General features: G+C 28.2%; 1 protein-coding gene across 1 annotated transcript in view; it reads left to right on the forward strand.

Moving 5' to 3' along the window:
- Positions 1–14,046, forward strand: part of LOC111026361 (limbic system-associated membrane protein-like) — an 85,939-nt gene extending 71,893 nt beyond the window's left edge. Inside the window, exons 7-11 of the mRNA XM_022304425.1 lie at positions 4,425–4,600; positions 9,786–9,972; positions 11,063–11,092; positions 11,180–11,307; positions 12,438–14,046. Coding sequence (XP_022160117.1) covers positions 4,425–4,600; positions 9,786–9,972; positions 11,063–11,092; positions 11,180–11,292 — 506 coding nt within the window. The 3' untranslated portion in view covers positions 11,293–11,307; positions 12,438–14,046. The remainder of the gene's footprint in view (positions 1–4,424; positions 4,601–9,785; positions 9,973–11,062; positions 11,093–11,179; positions 11,308–12,437) is intronic.
- The last annotated feature ends 8,193 nt before the right edge of the window (positions 14,047–22,239 follow it).

Here is a 22,239-nt window from a genome sequence, read left to right on the forward strand (position 1 = left end):
ACTTCTTAGACCCGTTCCACACGTGATTACGTGAACAGTTCTTAACAAACCATAATTCTGTGACTAGCTATAATCCCATTAAAGCGATTCATCAATTATATGTCCTATCTCCTTGTTAAACATTCAAAGTATACACTTATGACTTACATATTCCCTAAACATATTTTGGCTAATATTTTGTATTGTACCTCAAACTGTTTTCTATTTCAAACGTTAAATAAAAGCCTAGTTAAAATTATACCTTTCAGTGATTTTTCATATCAATATTAATTATTATGCCTTTTTTTAAACATTTAAATTAAATACTTACTATACTATTAACTATAAATATCAAAACTGCGTAAGACATTTGGAGCTTTAATAGTTGGAGACAATTTTAACCATCGATATTTTATTTACCTATTAATATTTATATTTTAGAAAATAATTTTAATGTTTGAAAGAAATTTTTCAAATTAAAAAAAACAAGTGCAGTACCTACTTAATATATAGCACTTATTGTTACATGTCTACAGTAGTTATGAAAAGTAAATTTGAATTCTATGTGAAAAATATTTTTTAATTTTTTGTTCAAATAATCGAGAATACTCTAAAATTGTCATACACTCAAATACATATTGAATTTTAATTACTTTATCAACTACTAATTTATAAATATAATTGATATTTATAGATCATATACATATTATTGAAAATTATTTTTACCTTAACTCGGGTAGCTTGTGAATAATTGAATAGTAACTAACAAAAAAAAAGTATATATATTTTAAATCAAACTCCACCATTAAATTTTTTTTACTTTTTATAAAATATGTGCAGACAAGAAACTTGTGGTATAAAATTACAACACAAGAACTACCCTATACAAACCCCTTATATATATAAATATACTATCTGCAAGAAGTTTAAATTTGCAATTATGATTTTATAGTAATTATTAATATTTTTAATTTTTATGTCGTGACAAATATTGTTATTACTTATTTTACACTTGCAAAATGAGAATAATCTAAGTACACTTACACAGCATCTTACTATTTGATAATTACCAAAATGTTGTATACTATTTACAGTTTTCTACTCAATTTAGATGTTCATATGAAAAATACACTAAATAATATCCCTTAGTACAAAGTACAAATACTATTTTATCCTTATATTAGCTTATGCAATAGTGTTTCATACTATTTAAGCTATTTGTATTAATTATTATAAAAATACCAAGTCATATTAAAATTATTCGGAGCAGCGTTTGGCTTTACACCATTGGTATATTTAAAAAGTTACGTTTCCAGCTGTAATGTCACGTTAATTGGTGTGGTATGTACCTAAGACCAAACAGAAACTTCGGGAACATCTCAGTTATTTGTTTTTGTTTCACTCGACAGGCCCTACACACAATGTAACACGACAACACTCGAAATTGAATTTCAACTGTTTCCCACCACACCTCACGTCCGTCAGCCTCCTAACCTGTCTGCAACGCACTTGTCATGTATTATTGTTGTACGAACGTCCCTCAATGCCAGTCTAATTAGACGATTTTAAGTTACATTTTTGAGTTAAAGGCGCAAATAGCTAAACACCAAGCAGAGGTGATTTTTTGTTGTTGAATTAATTAACATTCTCGTTACTGTCTAAGGAACTTCGCTCAGCCCAATTGCATGGTTATTTAATGACAGAAAATTAACTTCAACAAATGTTCACGCAATTGTCGTGACGTGCCGGTATAATGTAATAAATTATATAAAGCGATCCTTTAACTTCGATATTTAAAAATAAATTAACACTCAGAAAATTCTAACAATTTGTGTTAATCCTTGTTTTGTTCACCCGTATGCATTTGTTGGATAAGCCGCTACCTATTAACTTTTATTATTAAAAATAGCAAATTATATATATTTTTGTAACTTATAAGAATCCGTACCATATTCTGAAAATGTTATATGAACCTTTAACATAAAAATATAGCATGATATCGGGTAATAACAATTTTTTTCATCATGATTAAATATGGTTATTATTTGAGGAGTGAAGTGGCAATTACACTTCTGGTGTATTATTATTTATTATTATTACACATTTAAACTTTAAACGTTCATTAATAAAAATATATTTGTACATAAACATTTGTATAAGAGTATTTTAGCATGGGTATAAAATTAAAAATATGGAATAACCATTACTAAAAAGTTAATATTTTCCAAATTAATGAGTGATTAATGTTAAAGACTTTGTTCAAGCTTTCTCGTCGTACAGTTATTAAATTCGTCTATTATATCAATATTCAATATACTTTCTATTATGAAGGTTATAGCCCAATACAAGTAGTCAAAAATATTTTAAATGATATACTTTAAACTATATTTGAATGAATAACACTTACAAACAACAATGCTTAACTATAAACAGTTTTGCAATAAAATGTCTGCTTAAATTCCCGTAGCATATTTAAAATTCGTTTGCGTACATGACTAAATAAATGTGTTTTATTTTCATACCTACAATCATTAAAAAGGTCTCTATAGAAAATTGTTTGGAATTTTACAATGTACCAAACAATAATGGAAATATTAAAAACCTGCCATAAAATAATTTAAACTTTATTACTTTGAAATGACTAGTATTTTAAACATACATTATTATTTATAATATACCGTCAATCATCTCAAAACCAATTTGTACAGCATTTTGTCCCGTGGTATTTGGTTGTAATTTATAGTGATGAATAATGGAAATTTTTGTATTATGATACCCACTAGTCACAACTTGAAAGGTATCCGAACACTAATATAGCTTTTCGCACTTTTTTACGCATTCATAAATTTTATTTTGTACTACAAACACCATCGTGAAACATAATCATGTTACCATTATTACCACGTTCAAATGCGTACATTTCTAAACTTAAAATTCAACATTCAATTTTGTTTATTTGTGCTTAAAAAATATTAATTTTATGCTATAAATAATACTAAATTTATGCTATCTGCCATTTAATTAAATTATTCGTTACGAAAACTAAAGGTGGAGGCTGTCGGTGGCACTCCCGAAACACAACAATAATTTTATTGTTTTATATTACTTGTTACTGGCCATTTGGCCTTTATAATCTCATTCGCCGCATACTAAAACACTTAACAAAGACAATTTGTCGCATAGGAATAGAGTGTTATCCGAGTATTATAATTTTGTATTTTGAAAAATCTGGAACTCGATGAACTTCTGTATTGTAGGTTTGTGCCTACCTCTTTATTGGGTAAATAGCTACTAATAGACTTGTTAAATTTAAATCAATGAAAGTCATGATTGTGTCAAAGAGGAGTGTCAATTTCTAGTTTGAAGATTCTTTTATAGTATATTTATATAACCTACTATAAGTTATTTATTTATTAGTATATTTCTAATACATGGTAGGTTAAACTTGAATAAGTTTTTAATAAAACCTTATAATCACATATACTAATTATTAGTATAATAATAAATGTAATGGAGGAAAGTTTCAAGTTTACAAAATTAATATTTTTTGAATTATAACTAAACAACTAAAATCCTTAGAGATAAAATCGTATTTTTTATTTAAATATCCAGTTTGGTCGAAATTTGAACTTCAAATGCTTATAAAAAAAGTATGCTTGTACTTTCAAATATTGTTTAATTCCTTTAAGAAAAACTTTTATGTAATCTTTGATTAAATTTTCAAGCTTTTTGGCCGACCAAATTTGAGAAGCCCTGCTATAAGTAATAAATAAATATTAATTGTATTGCTTGTAAGTGATTTTTTTATTTGTATTTCAGTTTAAAAATGTTTGTTAAATAATTATGGTGGTTCAAATAAGTGTAAAAAATAAATTTAAAAAAGTCAAATAATATCATCAAGCTTTTCTGAAGAAAAGTTCTAGCTCTACATACGATGTAAACGAAAAACATGATCAAGATTGAGCTTAAATTTCTCATACTGAAGTTTCAAGGCACAAATAGTCCAAAATATATAGGGGTTGAAGCTCCACAATTTTAGTAAAACTAAAACTTAAGGTTTGGCTCCAACCTAAATTTTTAGGAGTCTTCAGTAAATGTTTAAGGAGATAAACTTCCCCTAGATTCCAACTTAAGCAAAATAAACAAATATAATATGATGCTAGGACTGTAATGATGTAATATAATGATTAATGTGTTCTCAAAATAATTTTTATAAGCATTTAGCTTCAACTAGATGGTACAGTAATTTTGTAGAAAATAATATTTTTATAAGAATTTTAAATGATATTTTTGTCATTAAACCCCGATATTGATTTTAATACATGTAACGATAGATACAATTAAAAAAATTAATTATCTAGGTACCTAACCGAACAATAGGTGTGTTACAAAATATATGTAACCAAAACAACAAGTGTGAATGTTAAAAATGTCTCTGTTTACAGGAAGACCAGACGTCGCGGTCATCACCAGCTCGAAACAAAGCCGTTCAAAAAATTCATACGAAATGTTATGGACAGTGAAAAGCTACAGCCCGATTATAGAATACAAATTACTTTACCGTCCGGACAAGACAAACAAGAGCAACCAAGAAATCCAGTATAAACGTCCCATGAGAAGAGTAAGTATAACAATATAATATCGTCTTAATCGGTTACTTCAATGACTACGGGTCTTACAAATTGTAATATCGCCAACACCAGCTATAGCTATAGTGATGTACTGGCCAAATTAGTTACGAGTAATTTAGCAGATAAAATAAAAAACAGACAAACAAACTAACAAACAATGCGCATAATCACAACTTTTCTTCTCGGCCTAAAGTTCGCAATAAATAACTAATAAGTACCGAAGAGTGTCAGTGCAAAACTATTCAAAATTCCAATTAAAGAAAATGTAATTACCTAATTTTATTCTCGAACCTGCACTGCGTTGCACAATGTTATGATTGTTATGATTGCACTACATTGAGATATTAGTTTATTAATAATGGATAGATGAAACAATAATTGCTGATTATTAAGTGGATAAATTAAGTTAGATGATAGTTTACAATCAGAGATGTGACTTTATGATTTTTTACATTGAATTCAAAATAATTGAGATACAAATTTTATTCGAGGCATAAGCGCCAGTTTTGAGAATATAATATAACTAAAATTACACGTAGATAAGATACAGATAATTCAATGACATTTTATAACTTTATTACAATGTTCCATCATACAAACTTTATTTTACACAAATTCTTACAAAAAAAATTATGTTTTTGAAATTTTGAGCATTATATCAATTGGTACCTATTTTTCAAGCCATTTTGATAATTATGTTGAATTTATTTTACATGACTTTGAATTTGCGATGCCTATATGTGAAAATTGTTACCTCATATGTGCACATTTATTTCATGGTTTAAGTGCATTCAATTCACTGCTCAGACTAGACTATGATAAACGAACAATCACAATATAAAAATATTCACTTTCAAAGCATGGCAGAAATCATTAATCAATATCTGACTGCAATAAGCATGCTGTACTCGTCCAGATCCTTGCTAGCGCCCCAAGCTTGAAATTTTGTGGACTTTAGGATTGAATAAAAGGATCCTGCTATAGTTAATTTTACTCAAGATAGTCAAACATAAAATAATTAAGCAATTTATGAACAAATGTTAGGTTAATAAAAGTCACACTTCGTGCTAGAGGGATTATATATAGAAATATCACGACATCATTAGTTGACAACAATGTGTTCAATCAATTCTAACCTAACCTTAAAGTAAGTAAAACACGAATATAATTATTATTATAATTATTCAAGTTATCGACTTCTGCTCGTCATAAATACGTATGTTTAAAAAAATAAGCCATTATGTTTTTACTAATAATTGATAGACAAACCAAAAACCTGAAAATGTAATTGTGTTTATATGAAAATCAAAACATAATTCATATAATACGTACATAAAAGGAATGAATGTTCTAGAGTACTAAAGCTTATAACAAACTCATGAAAATTGCATTCGCATTCGTTTGATATTCTGGTCTTTCCAAAACTTTAACAGTATATATAAGGTACGTTAAAATTAAAATGCATTTAGAATCTTTAATAAATTAACAGTATTACAGTAAAAACATTTCAGAACTAATATTACTTTTTAATACTGAAGTACTACTGCAGAGCTCTTAATGGCATATTTTGATCAAAAAAGTAAGTTTACTATAGTATGCGCATGAACCTATCATCGTATAATGCATTTATAATATGCATAATATTATAATGTCTTGTATATAAGAAACTTGAGGTGAAATCTAAACGTATACTGCACAAGTGCAAAATGATGGTTATATTTTGTCGCGTAAGTCTAAGACAATCACATTGATTTGTCAATCCAATTCGATATGATTTAATATTATTTAAATTTTACATTATTATTATAATGGTGTATTGGAAACATGTTTCGATGAGCAAACAAAATCTCGTGGTCCGTCCGCCACCACAGCTACCAAAACACTCTTAAAAATTATTGCAACGGCGGCCACAGTACACATTAATTTCGATTAATATAAGCACCGAAAAACGTATATGCGTTCCGTCTGTCTATATCGGTCCCCAAAGACTTTACGCGCAAATGGCCCTAATAAAAAGCGGAAAATATGTTGCTCGCAGAGTGGTATTAATTGGGGAGTTCCGGCTGACAAATTTATGAACTTGTATTATCATGGAAGCCGTAAATGTAGACACAGCTATAAACCGATTTGAAAATTGCAAATCCCTGCGCCCAGGCTTTTACGTTTTATGACATTTGGGCAATTCGAAATTAACGCATAATATGAACGCTCGCCCCCGGAGTAGATTTTATTCCCACCGCCGCCGATTGCAGCAGCAGTATGTACCACCGTTCTTGGGGTCGGGGGGACGTGCTGTTAATTGAACCGTTTTATTTAAGCAAAATATCGCATATATATATATATGAAACACATATGCATATACGTACGTACGTGGCGGGGTATATCGTCCGCAATATAATTACTATATATCGCCGGTTCGCGTATACGTATAACGCACAGACTCAAATGCGAATAATGTGTAAGCGCAAAGAGTCCGGGAAGAGAATCTCTTTATATATTTATTTATTATTTTTTTTCTTTTATATATACCTCGAAACGATAGTCTATATAATAATATGTGTGCGTAGTATACACACCCCAACTATTATTGCCATATATACATACTCGTTTGTAGACTATAAAAAGACGAATGGCCGAGTGTGGCGACGGAGGTGCGGACCTATTGAAATGTAATGTTTGCAGGCGCCACCGGAGTCTCATAAAAATCCACTGAAACGATAAAGACACTCGTACTACACCGACTATACCCCCCATCAGTGTAGTGCGTCGATGTATGGATTATTTTTACGTCTTTGCCACTAAAATATCAGTCGATCCCAGCGACACGTTAAACATATTATATACCCCGCTCGTGGTAACCCCCGAACCTCGGTGTTAATCTTTTGCACGTTGACCGACCTTATTGACTCAAAACATTTTGCCCTGTTCATATACCACGTCCAAGCCTATTCGTACTCGGCTAAACGCCTTAACGTCCAAATACATCACCATTTAACCATAAGAGTACCTAATAAATAGGTATTCAATCACCCAATTAAAAACAATTGTGTCTTATAATAGTTGTACTCTACCTATTACTTTTATTATTTTCATTCAACTATTGAACATGACTATTACAAAGTATGAATTATCATAAATCTATTTTTCGATCGTTTCAGAAGACTATATCAAATTCGAATTCTAAATTACATACATTTTTTATTTTAATGATCAAAATTAATTATAAATTTAAAATTCGATTTCAGCATTTAATTTTTGAGGGCAATTTTTTGAATAAATCTCGTTCAAAAAAATTGTGGATTTTGGAATTTTCAAACCGAATGTTCTATTTAAATACGAAATTTCACAATTTCTAATTAATCATTTTTAATCCATATTATGTGAGACAATAATATATACCTACATACATTGAATACCTAGGTATAGGTACTAATAAAGGGATCAATTTTATAATTTTGCGAATTCATAAGTTTATACAATTACCTCTATTTAATAACAAATTTATGCACTTTCGATATAATCATTGAATCGTTTTAAATATATACCTGGCGAATTACATCAATGCATTTGCTAGACAAGGAAATTGGGAGTTTATAGTGTCGATTAAATTTCTTGCGGTGACCTAACTTCGGCTGTTCTTTTAATGAAAATTTTGAAGGTAATCGAAGCGAAAACGAAGAGCTTTAGTTATGGAGCATGAATTTGGTGATTGTTAGTGTGTATATAGGTTATAATGTTTATAATACTATTTGGTTTTTACTGTAATCGTTATTCCTATATAATTATTATAAACTATAATCCGTATTAATATTTTTTACAGTAGAACTTCCGTTAACCGTTACATCTAAAAAGTGTTGGCATCAAAATAATACAACATTCATTTTGTTCCTCTTCCCACTGTCCTGTCGTGTATTATGGGTACATTTAATATATACACCTATAGAATAGGTCATATACACATATTCAAAGGGTATAATCGTGTACTAGAAAATAATAGCCATCGTATTCTTAAAATCGTATAATATTCTTATAATCATACGTTGTAGTTAAGAACATTGTATAATATATACTACTTTAAAAATCTCCACAGAGTATTTTTTTCTTCCAGTGCATTATGCAGCAACCTAATGGTTTTTTTACAAGTATTGGTTACAAACATAAACTACAATATTCATTTTAACACCGTGCCGCTATAATATAACCATCGAGACCGTATTTTTCAACTTTTTATAATAACGAGGAAAAATAATTCAATTTATCGTTATAGAACTGTGTACAAGTATTATACAGACTGCGCAGAGTAGCATCATAAAAATAATTAGCGTTTTTCTAGTAATATAATCATAGCGAGATTCTTTTTTTTCAAAAACACTAAGACTCAAATAATTTACAATTTGTATATACTCTTATATTGTTTTTAGTTTTACTACATAAATAATAATACGAAACATAATGTTTTGTTTTGGGTTATCTAGTGTAATAAGAATATAAAATACAATTTAAAACATAAAAAATATGAATTGTCGGGCTAAGATTTATTTGGTATGAATTCTTCTGTATACTTCATCGTTTTTATCGTGTTCTGAATGCAAGTTCATATGTACTTCTATTGTTTTCTTATTCAAAACAAATGGAATTCAACCCGGCATCTATTATATTAATACTATGTTTATTATATTTATTACTGAATCACAAGAATAAAGTAAATCATACACCACTAAAAGTACGTTATGTACCATAAGGCATGAAGTACTAGCATTTAAAATAATAGGTATACAGCATAGACAGTGCAGGAGTACCCAGGATTTATCAATTTGGGAGGGTAAAACAAAGTAAATCAGAATTTTATATCCTTTACCTAATACTTGTTTGTTACTATTATATCCTGTAACTAATAACCACTACAAATAATTGATAAAACGCAAAAAGTTTTTTTACAACTATTTTCAGGAATATAATAATTTTTTCCTTGCCTTTTATTATATACATTTTATACCAAGACAGGGCCAATGGAAGAGCGGGAGCTGAAACCCCCCCACCCCACCCCTGTATACGCCATGTGTGTAAGAGGAAGTATGATTTACATCGGTATTATATTGCTTTCATTATGCCTCGGTAAAATATGTATCTAATATTGTAAAATACCTAAGTCCAATTATGATTTTCATATTTTAGTGGAACGATGATTGGACAGAACTGTTGCTTAACCCTGCATCCACCGACCAATTGGAAAAGAGCCGGACTGAAACCATCCGAGACTTGGACCCTGGCACCAAATACGAGGCAACCGTTCAATCCAGAAACCGCTATGGTTGGAGCGAAGTTTCCCAATCTTTCTTCTTCACCACCAGCACAAAGAACGGTACATTTTTGTTTTCCCTGTGAACCGTGTTGATTAGAAACTCTTATAGACAATGCGGTTTACTCCACGTATTCTAGCATTTATGTTAGTTCAATAATCCCCAAAAGTCTAAACATATCTACATTTAATATTTATACATTAATCACCGCTAGTTAAATAATTATGTCTTTTCGCCTAAACTCGTGACTCCGACGTCCTACATACATCAAAACATACAACCAGATTTGATCTAAAAATAAATTAATCGATACAATTCCATATTTCCATTTGAGTAAGAACACTAAATCTTGTCATTATAATGCATTTATCATAATTTGTGTGCTATAAATAAAAAAACTCATCACCAGTAATGGGTACTTTAATTGATTCGTAAGAGCGTTTGGGTCGATCTTAAGCTTAATTTATACACGAGCATTTTAAATAATAATAATGATGTATTTATTACTTACATATATTATGTTTTATTATTTCATAGATAATTCAGTTCTTGTTTAGTTTCCTAGCATACATTACTTATCCTTAAACGAATATAAAAGTGATAAATAAAGAAATAGAAACAAATTAAGATTATGCTTACCTAGTATACTAATAGTCGTTAAAAAATTCTTGAAACCTTAACTCGTTTTGGTATACAATAAAGTATTAAGTTTTCTTAGCTTACAGACTTCTCTCTTCCATCCGAGCTTATTCTCGGTTTCCTTAATTTTATTACATTTCATAATCAGTTGGTTTTTTATAATTTAATGGTTAATTAAATAAGTCAAGTATGATAAAAGTGATAAAATATGTTTCTATTTTTATTTTAAGCTCTTCTAGGTTTCTCGTAAATTACGATCCTTCGTATAGGTATATTTTTTTTGTTTTATTATTTTTATTCACTCGTTTTTATATTGTAACTTTCGTTATAGGTATATTGAATAAGTAATGACTATTGCACCTTGATGATGAATACTGTTTGAATATTGAAGTGTATTGTATATTGTATAATTTATCTATCAAGAAAATTGTTATCAACATGGAATTATAATAATACTATTGTCTTTAATTATTATATTGTTAATTAATTTGTATATTTTTATTAAATTTACAGAAGCACACCCAGGAAATTCAGTTCTTTCCGGTTAGTAATATTCTGTATTTATTTTATTACTTGATAACATGAATTTTAATTATAATTGTAACACCTAACTGTTTTGTTTAAAATCAGACCCAGAATTGAGAGATATGAGCATCACTGCTATTAACAACAAGGCGGCTCCTAAGACCATCCAAACACCATTGCTTTGCATCATGGCTATGGTCACCTACTATCTTGCTTAAATTCCAAAAATAAAGGTAATTTGATTAAATGCATATTACATTATAATATTGTATTAGGTTATTAGGATAACTAAACTGATTTTCATTATATATTTATATAAGCCATTATTATATGAATGTAAAATTTATTTTTATTTTTAACATTGGTTTTTACTCACTGATTTAGTTGACCCTTCAGTAATTTATTAATATAATTGTACATATTGATAGAAACATAAGACTATAGAAGATACAAATCTTTATAAAAATATTCATTGAGTAAATAAGCAAGTAATTTATTTATTTACCTAACTATTTTATTGAACAATGTTGAATATTAATTGTATATTAAATAATTTTTAGTATGCTCATATTTTATATAAAATTTCAAAAACAAATAGAAACCGTAAGCTACAGAATACTTTTAATTTAAAAAAACAAATAAAAAATATTTGTTTGTAAACATTTAGATAACGTAATTTATTCTTCGAAAACAATTAAAGAATACATAGAGTAGAGTAGATTTATATGAAAATAATAAAACTCGTAGAAATCGTATGCATATTGTGCATCGTATATTATGTGTATCTCTTTTGAAACGAATTAAATGATTGTAATCTATAAACACATATTTAATTATGACTATTATGAATCATCCACAGAATTCATATTTAAATACAAATCATAAATTATAGATAATACATTTTAAAAAAATTATTAGAGAAAATTAGAATCAATTATTTTTGTTAGAAACATGTTTTTTTAACTCTAATCAATACGATAATTAATCATAAAATAACTAAAAAAGTAAATTTTTAAGCGTAAACCCCATGTTAAAACAACTAAGTACAAGATAATAATTCGATGATGGTTAAGTACTTAAACATTTATGAATTTTCCACAAACCCACATTTTGAAACATTATTTTTTATGTATATAATATTAAGTATTAAAACAATATAATTTCAAAATATGTATAAAAAATAGTGAAACTTCTTGTAAACGATACACGCAATAAAACAAAACCCCTGAATACCTATATTAAAAATGTATTTTACACATCATCGTGCATGAGTTTAATCATTAAAATTACCGTTGTATACAAACTGCAGTAATAGAGAAGTCTGAATTGTATATAATTTATATTTTCTATTCTATGATTTCAGCACCACACGTCCCTACCTATACCCTCCATATGTTTTCACGGATAACCTTCTTCACCGCAACCCATCATCGAAACATGGACCACACCGAAAATCCTTCACTATACCATACCGTCTACTTCAAGATACCACGCACTACATTATAAAGACTCCACGTAGTTATAGTAACAATATACGACACTGACATACTATACTACTAGCCGATTGATATTGTTCTCAATTCGTATGCACGTGATCTATTAAAGGTTAAATTAATAATTATAATAATTCTACCACCGCCATTGTAGTCCGCACGTCGCATCTATTACACTCTAATAATACGACAGCAGTAGTTCAAAGTACCATTCTGTTTCAAACGTCCTGTCTCCAGTAGAACATTTATGCTTACCCGCCCAAAATAACCAATCGAACGTTGTTCATCTATTATGAGTCGGTTATGCAACTTGACTTTCTGCCGGTTGATTAATATCTTGGCAAGGCTCCTGCGCCCTCCAAGTGCTTGTAACTTCATTTAAATATTTGATGGATTTTAAAATTGAAACAATACTAATTCTTATTCTCATTCACTCAGCAGTACCAAACGCCTTGTATTTACCCCCTCCTAATCCTCCTCCTCCTCCACCACCTCCTCCTCCTCCCCCCCAGGTTCATGTACGGTTTTATTTTTACTTGTCCAGAAAGATACTATTTCTTACCTAAATCACTTTAGTTTCGTCACTTAAGTTGTTCTTTTCATTATCTTTTTTCTGAATGTGACCAAAACCCTGAGCCAATAAAACTCAAATCACGCTAAAGACTGTCTTCTTTGAATCCTTCACTCGGTGTTGTCCTAAAATGTATCTTTACGATAACGATCAATACAACTATATGATCATCATTCATCGTACACCGATGAACATCGACACAGTTTTTTACAAACTCTCTATAATGAGTTTAGTAGATGTACGATAAACTGCAGAGACCAGCATAATACCGGGACGATAAAATATCTATGAAAAAAACAATTCAAAATAAAATAGCGACATCATATACATTAATATATGCAAGGATCACTAGGCGCCTATTTATAAGCTGTACAAGAATCGCGAGTTTCAAAATGGTTATTACTACAGTCATTAAAATAAAATGGCCAATGTTAATTAATTATAACGATATAATGTACATTACGCCATCAGTGACAAATATTAAATATGCTTTTGAATGACATTCCTGAAGAATTTTGAGTGATCAAATTTTAGCAGCTATATCTATGAAACAATATAATTTTAATCGGCCAGTGATAAGTAAAAATCAAAATTAGCATACATACAAATTAATTAAAACTAAAAACCAATCACTGTGCATTACCCTAATGCCACACATATAAATAATATTAAGCACCAATATTATACTAATAATTTACCTTCTATCAGAAAATAATTCCAAAAATATTAAACGATTAATTCTTAGCCAATTGTTTAGCCGTGTTAGACGTTGTGTTATTCGATTAAGTAATATTGTTTCATCATGAATATTATGGAAAAACTTCAAGAGTATTTAAATTATGTTCTCAGTTGTACAATTGTGTCTTTCGATGGTTTTACCTATAACCAAAATTAATTTTTAATAAACTCATTTTATAACACTAAGTATGTCATTGTTGCACACTTTCTTCGTTGTACTTCATAAATAAAATGATATCCCAGATTCCAAAATAATTGTACATTTTTATTTTCCGTCGCATTTAATAACTATGCAATATTAATAAAGTTATATTCATTATGAGTATAAAACCTAGCGTTATTAAAAAATACAGTTTTCTTATGAGGCGCTTATGTGAGATGATATGCATCATCAATAACAGAATGCATAATATTGTAACAACCACTGAACCATTGACAACCATAATTTTTGCGATTCAAAAACTTTTAGATCTTAGTATTTTATCAAAAATGCAGATCGCGAATTCGTATACATAAAGACAAAGCAAAAACATGTCTTATATTTATTACTACATTTCAAAAACATTGAACGATTTAAAATTAACATAAGTAAATTAATTTAAGCCATTATACTTAATTTGATGTTTAATTAAAATGTTAAGGTACCTTTTCAATTGTGTGAACGCCAAATAAAGTATTAAACTCTTCTGAACCATAACTGATAATTAGAAAGTATGTAAATGGATGCCTATATATTTAGAACATAACATTTTGTTTAAACTTAATATTTTAAGTCATTAGGAGGTAAAGTATTTTATTGGTAGATTTTTATTATTATACGTTTAATTTTAATGTTAATATATTTTAATTAGAGGTATAAATTACCAACAATAAAAGTCGTATGCTTATGTTTATCAATACATTCATTATATGCAATAGCATTGAAAAAAAAGTTAATGCAAATAAAATACTTAAAAGTGTGTATACTCTTAACAATGAAATTCCCATCAAAAACCTAAAAAAAAATTAAATATGATATCTGTTTATAAAAAATGACAACTACCCATTTAAATATTTAAATTCCTTAACCGAGCAAACAATAAAAACAATATTAATAGTCTATATCTACATAGCTATATTTCGAACAATATGATAAAAAATTCATCAAATTTCAATCAATATTGCAAAAATATATTTTTAAAAAAAATTGAATCAAAAAAAAATTTGTTTCTCTAATGGACAATACCTAAAATACAAAAAAAAATAGCTTAAACATCTCTATAAACTACCAACAATAATATTCATATTCAACATCTGATAAATAAAATATAAACTGCGACTTTTAAAAATAATATTATAATAATAGTTGATAAGTGATTTATATTTAAGCTTTAGAATGAAAAAAAAAATTGATTATTTATACAACATAATTCATTTGTCATATAATTATGATGTAAATCATTTTTTTTCTGTCATACTATTTTAAATGTTAAAAAAATTATTAAGCTATTTGTGAAATTTCATGTGTTAAAAGTTTAGATGGCATTATCGTTTGTATTCTGAACGACTGTATTTTGTAGTGTTTAATTCTTATTTATAGTAGAATAGGTGTAATGATTATATTGTGTTATTATAAAACGTTATTAATTATAATTTTAGTAATATGTGGTATATTTTAATCTATTATTACGTATTAACCAAGACAAACAAAAAAACGTGTCCAGCAAATATTCTGTTTGTATAAAACTAGAAATCGAGTTATTTTGCATAGAATGTTTTCAACAAAAAAGTATTATATATTATGAATGATACCATTCCAGATGTACCTATATAGCCATTACATAATATATTTAATATCCCTAAACATCCTTAATAACTTGAAATCAAAAACAATGAAATGTCGGCTGCGTAGAATAAAATCCATCATTCTGAAGGCAAAAATCGATTTTAAAAGTACTTACCTGCTAGATTTTTCTTATGACTAAAGCTTAATTATGTTTTTTTTTTCAAACAAAAATAGAGCCATCGGGATCTGAAACTTCAATTTAAACGGCATCCACGATAATATTATTATGTCGTAGGTATCAAATATTATCTTGTTAATGGCCGTTTTCTTGAAAACATTGACACCGAGCAATTTTCTCCGCGAACAAATCGAATGCGAGGCAGATGTACCTATTGAAAAGTCTGAACATCGCATAGGAGGTGAACGGTGTCGACCAATATACCGAGCCGGTTTAAACCGCGTTCGACAGTGTGGTATACGACAGACGCAAATGCATCGTAACGGCGTTCGTACCTATGTCCGAACAATTAAGACGAATTTCCGCTATATGGACTGTCTTGTGCCGTGTACAAGAAGTGTTCAGCCGTGTCCAACCACATGGTAATGTGGTTAATTGCGTGGTAACCAAACCTAACCATCCAATCACAACAGGTGATTATAGCGGACGTGTATACAGTTAAAACCCGCCTTCAAGGTACCTCTATACGATGTTTGCTGCGAAACTATTCGGACGTTCTGCACACGACTCGTGCAGCCGGGAATACGGATATTATAGTCGGGCGCTGATGGTTCGGGTGGGCCGAGTTGGTCGATAGTAAAGTATTATAGGCGGGTATGTTACTCACACTTACCTAACTATCGTTTATTATGATATCATCCATCTGCCTGTATTATTAACATACCTGCAAACCAACATATTATTATAATACTACGCACGCCGAACGGATTTATATTTTTTTCGGATATAACACATAACTACATCGACCGTTCGCAATGGCCGCGCATAAACGTACACGCATGGTATACATTACACTATGTGTGTGGTATGTGTTATTTTTCCAAAAACGGTAGTAAATAAAATTATGGCCATGCAGTTTGTTTTTTCTTTTTTTACCAACACTATAATAATATTATTGTATTCTCGTCCACAAGATTTTCATTACCCGATCAAAAGCGTATAGGAACATGAAAACGTTCGCGCCTTTCTGTATAGGTTTCTACCTATACGTATAGGTAACTACGCTATTTTGTATAATACATGATTATAATAATATTATAGGTATACGTAATAAGATATTTCTTTTTCTTTTATTTTTTATAACATAATAAAAATCATTAACGTGTGTTTAACTATAATTGATAAAAAAATATGTTTTTAAAACTCAGATGTACCAATCGCATTTAACATACGCCTATGTGGTATACACGTAACCACTTATGTGTACACCTCTTCTACTTTGTTTTAGTTTTCCAACTGCTCTTAGATTCGATTTATCCGTTTAATAGGTTAAGTTTAAAATATTACGTTTAACGTTTCTAACGTTTAAAATAACTATTTATGAATAAATTATACGCTATAATGATATTACAATATATACATCCAATATAATAATAATTTGAATGTTAAATAATATTATTATACATTATTGCATATTTTAAATCGTATATTATTATTAAGTATAAATATATATATCATAAAATTGCACGGATGATAGTAAATACAGAATTTTGTAATATTGTTATTTTTTTTTTACATTTTTAACCAATATTTCTCGTTTCGGACTCCACATGTCCGGTAAGAGAATTCCGTTGAATTACAGATGAACTTTTTACGATACCTATCTTTGAAATGCTGTTTCTGTTGTGTTTCTTTTTTTTTCGTATCTCCATAATATTTGTTTTTTTATCTTTTTCAAATGTAATGTTTCCTATATTCATTATTCTATGCAGAATATTCATAAATAATGTGTGCATCGATGTACGGTTAATGTGTCCCAGTAATGATGGTACCATTGACTTATACTCAGAACAAGTATAATAGGTATCTATTAAGTATATAGGGGTGACTGATTGATTACTTGATAAATTAAAATAAATATTCCACACAAAAGCTTACAACATTTCAAAGACCTGTCTAAATTATTTTTGAAATTCTTTGTTCCTAAAACCCAAGACAAGTAAAGTCTACAACAATTAATTATTTGGCAACAATAACAGTATCATTGTAGTTATGTTTAGATACCTGTACCTATTATATTGTAGATTTTCAAAAAAACTTTCAAATCGCTTAAATACGTGCAGTTGAAAACATAAGTCATATTAATCAAATATTATGTATTACCTATTATCTATTACCTATGTACTTATTATCTTTAATTATTATTATTATTAAAATGAATATTATTATTTTATAATTAATTAATAATCTGTATTTCTTTATACTTAATATTATCATATTTCGTTTACTGTATTTGCTTGAGTGTATATTAAAAAAAAAGTATAACAAAACCATGTCTTCAGTTATTTATTCTTTACTTTGATGTACCTTAAATGATTTCCAAAATACATTGTACAACAATATTTACTATATGCGTTATAAATATAATATATTAATATATACAGTGTACTCTCGAATATCCGATGAATAGGGTGGCAGGACATCCACGGATAAATGAATTCCGAGGATAATCCGCAAAATTAAAAAAATATTAAAAAATAAATTGGAAATTGAAAATTGAAAAAAAATTTTTCCGAACATATAACATAATATTTACATGCATATTATGTATTAATATTAAACAACCATATTGTATTTTACGTCGTCATCGAGTAATCGGCAATCACAAATATTATCACCCAATTAAACTGATAATGATTTATAATGTAAATATATGTGTGTATATATATTTTTTTGTATACATTAGTCATTAAGGTATGTAGATGATTCCGAGGAAGAAAGCGGATAATCGAGAGTATACACTGTATATGCAACAAAAATTGCGAAATATTCCCAAAAAAAAACTATTGACTGCAACAACTGAAGTGTTCCTGCAGGCTACACGAATATTGAGAACATATAACTCCGTGCATATCGAGAGGTTTAGTATATTTTTTACCACGTCTACACAGAAAACTTAGTTTTCGGTGAGTGATGACGATTGACGGTTGAAGAATTGGAGAGCGACCTTTTCCGACCAGTGGGTGGTAACTGGTAAAGTGGGAATCCCCAAAAGTGCAGGGCAGTTAACTAGAAATCTCCAAAAAGGCTGGTAGTATCCCAGCCTGAACAACCCATATAGGTACCGATAGACCTTAATATACTAATAGACAAGAACTGTGTATAATAGCATATATAGCGTAATTAATTTATATGGGGGGCTATAGCCTTTTTTTCCCCTTGAGGTATCGACGACGCTGCCGGAACTTCCTGGGAATTCTGAGGGGGCTTAACAGAATTCTGGATGGCTATAGCCCCTTAGCCCCCACCTCATTCTACGCCTAATGAACAACAGAAGTACGAGAGGGGTAACAACATCTAGCAATGATGTGGGATGTCTTGACGAAAAAATACAGTGATATATAGCATGTCTTTTACAATAATCTATTTCTATATATCTTACCCTAATGGCTTAATCATAATACAATGTATACAATGAAAGTCCATTGACGTAACTGGAACTCCTAATGACCGTGCAAAATAATAAAGCGGCACTTTTACAAATTTTAGGAAAGGGGTTAGACTCAGTCAAAGAACGCCATTCATGAATTTGGTTCACACGTCCAAGTTCATATTTTTATAATAATAACAATAATTTGTTTTATTTGCTAGTCTGTAGAAATGTTTAGTATACCTACCTTTTATATTAAAGAACGTCATTCATTTTTTTTTTCATATTGAACATTAATGTAAACGACGTTTATATTTTAGTGAATTTGAACTATTTTTAAGATGCCCAAATTATTTACCATTTAATAAATATAGCTCCATAATTACATATTTATTATTTACATGAATACAATTTTCAAAATAACGCGGCTCTTTTTGAGCTATTTATAAGCATACCAAGAAGATTTTTATTTTTTTTATTAGTTTTTTTTTAAATTATTGCCGATAAAAAATTGAAATTTAATACAAGGTTTCTCATAAATTGTTATACCAGCAGTTGATGAATATTTAAGGTCCATAGGCATGTTTTTTTTTTAATATTTAAATTTCAAATTATGACAAAATGTATCAAAATCTTTAGAATTTTAAAATTATTTTGTAGTTAAAAAATGTGTAAATGTTCAATTTTTATAACGAAGAATTCAAAATGTAAAACAAGGATTGTCATAAATATTTCATACTGTAACCAAAAAATATAAAAAAAATGTATAAACACAATTCTTTTTACACAGATTTTAAGTTCAAATATAGATGAAATCACATATTAAAACCAAGAATATTTTAGTTATTTTGATGTAATTAAAAAATATTACTCATGAGTACTCTAAACTTTTAGAGTAGGTATATTATTATATTTAATACACACAATTACATTTTCAAATCGAGTGTATTCGGCAAAATTGAATTTAACTCACTGTAGTATACTATACACTGTATTAGGTAACTATATTAATGCCTAATAGTAAAATAAATTACTTTAATCACAATGATATCATAAAATATACCTACTTAGTAATACTATAGGCCAACAGACCGTCTTTATTTAACACATCCATTAGGTACAGCTATTTTCTAGACACCTAATGTACATCAGAGCGTTATCCACTTACCTGATTTTTTTTTAATTTAATTTTTATTAAAAACTTAATTTAACTTATGTTCAGCTTCAGTAACGTTTCTGTTGAGAAAATAAAAGGTTAATCAATAATTTTCAAAAGCATCATAAAAATAGTTCAAACAATGTTTGTATAAGTTTAAAAGTATAGGGTAATATAACACTATAATAAAGTAGGTTAAACTGCAATTTATGTTAAAAAGAGTTACCTACCCAAGACACTCTGTAGTACCTATTTACTTACAATATACATATCGTGGTGTAAGATATAAATCAATTGATTAATATATTGATAATCAATAAATCATATCTAGCTTATCCACAAAATATAATAGTATTGTTTTTTTTTGTTCTATGTATGACATTTGTTGCATTTTACTGAGGGAAATTCCCTGAAACCCTTTCTTAGGTTAAGTAGTACTGTTTTATTAAATACTTTCAATTTCTCACATCCAACCCCAATTTTCAGATTTTTTTATTTTTCATGGTGTTATTTACTCATTTTACATACTATAGAAATAATTAATTATAATAAAGATAACTTCAAACGATGTTTTGAATGATGTATTTAGTAATATTATTGGCAGATAGACCATCTTCTCTCAGAATTGTTTTTTGTATACAATGATTCTTTTGGTTTGATTTGTTAATGAGTAAGAATATTGTTACCTAGCTAATAGAATTATAAGTGTCATACTATTTACCTGTGCATTTTTCATTTTTATTTTACATAAATGTCATATTATAATTTACATATACTATTAAAATTATTTTTTTATTATTATTTCACATAAAATATAAATGGCATATTTTATCATTACATTCTTATAACTTACTATGTTATGATATTTCTCTTATGAAGTCATATTTTTTCATTTGGAAGAAAAGGGAAAGGTACACTTTTGGTGGAGACTGGTCATGCCCTCCAAAATACGCTTTTTGAAGAAAAATGAATAACACCTCTGAAATGTACGTCCAATTTTTAAACCAGAATTAGACACTCTAAAACAATATTTTTTTGAAAAGCATATAATAATTATATTATCTAAATTATAAGCAAATGGTCTTTGGCTGGGTATTAACGCTTTAATAATAGTTAAAGTTAAGTTAATTTTCTTATGATTATTAACTTTAGAAGATTTTTAATTAACTTGAGTTTAAAAAAGTTAAGTTAATTTCAATTTTAACTATTATGCAATATGTTTTCAAATTCGTATAAAATATAAATACTTAATTATATTATGAAATTACTAATATTAGCAATGCCCGTTATTTTTTGGCATCTATGCCGTTATTTGATTCATATCATTTTTTAAATATTAAATTACCTACCTTCATTGTGTCTACACGGGAGCTTTAGACTTTAGCTATATAAAATATATTTTATTATATTTATACAATTTAAATGTATAATTTAAAGTAAAGTTTAAAATGCTATTTTATTATTATAAAATTGAAAATAATAAGCAATTAATACTTAGGAATATTTGCAGAAAAACAAAAAATACAATTTCAAATGTATATACATATGAATTTTTTTTATTTATTAAAAGTAGGTATAAATTTTTTTTAAATGATATGAACTATTGTAGGAGTACAAATTGCTGGTACACATTTTATAAGTTGTAACTTGTAAGTGTACTAAAAAAATGTGTACTGTTACCTTTTGAAACACATAAAATAATAATAGTTCTTTGGTCTAATAACATGAACAATTTTAGGTACCGATTATTTTTATTTTACCAACAATATGAAAACAAGAAACTTTTTTTTTTAACTAATTTAACTTGAGTCAAAAACTTAATATTAAATGTTGG

The sequence above is a fragment of the Myzus persicae genome, unplaced genomic scaffold (genome assembly GCF_001856785.1).
Source record: "Myzus persicae strain clone G006 unplaced genomic scaffold, MPER_G0061.0, whole genome shotgun sequence".
Lineage (NCBI taxonomy): Eukaryota > Metazoa > Arthropoda > Insecta > Hemiptera > Aphididae > Myzus > Myzus persicae.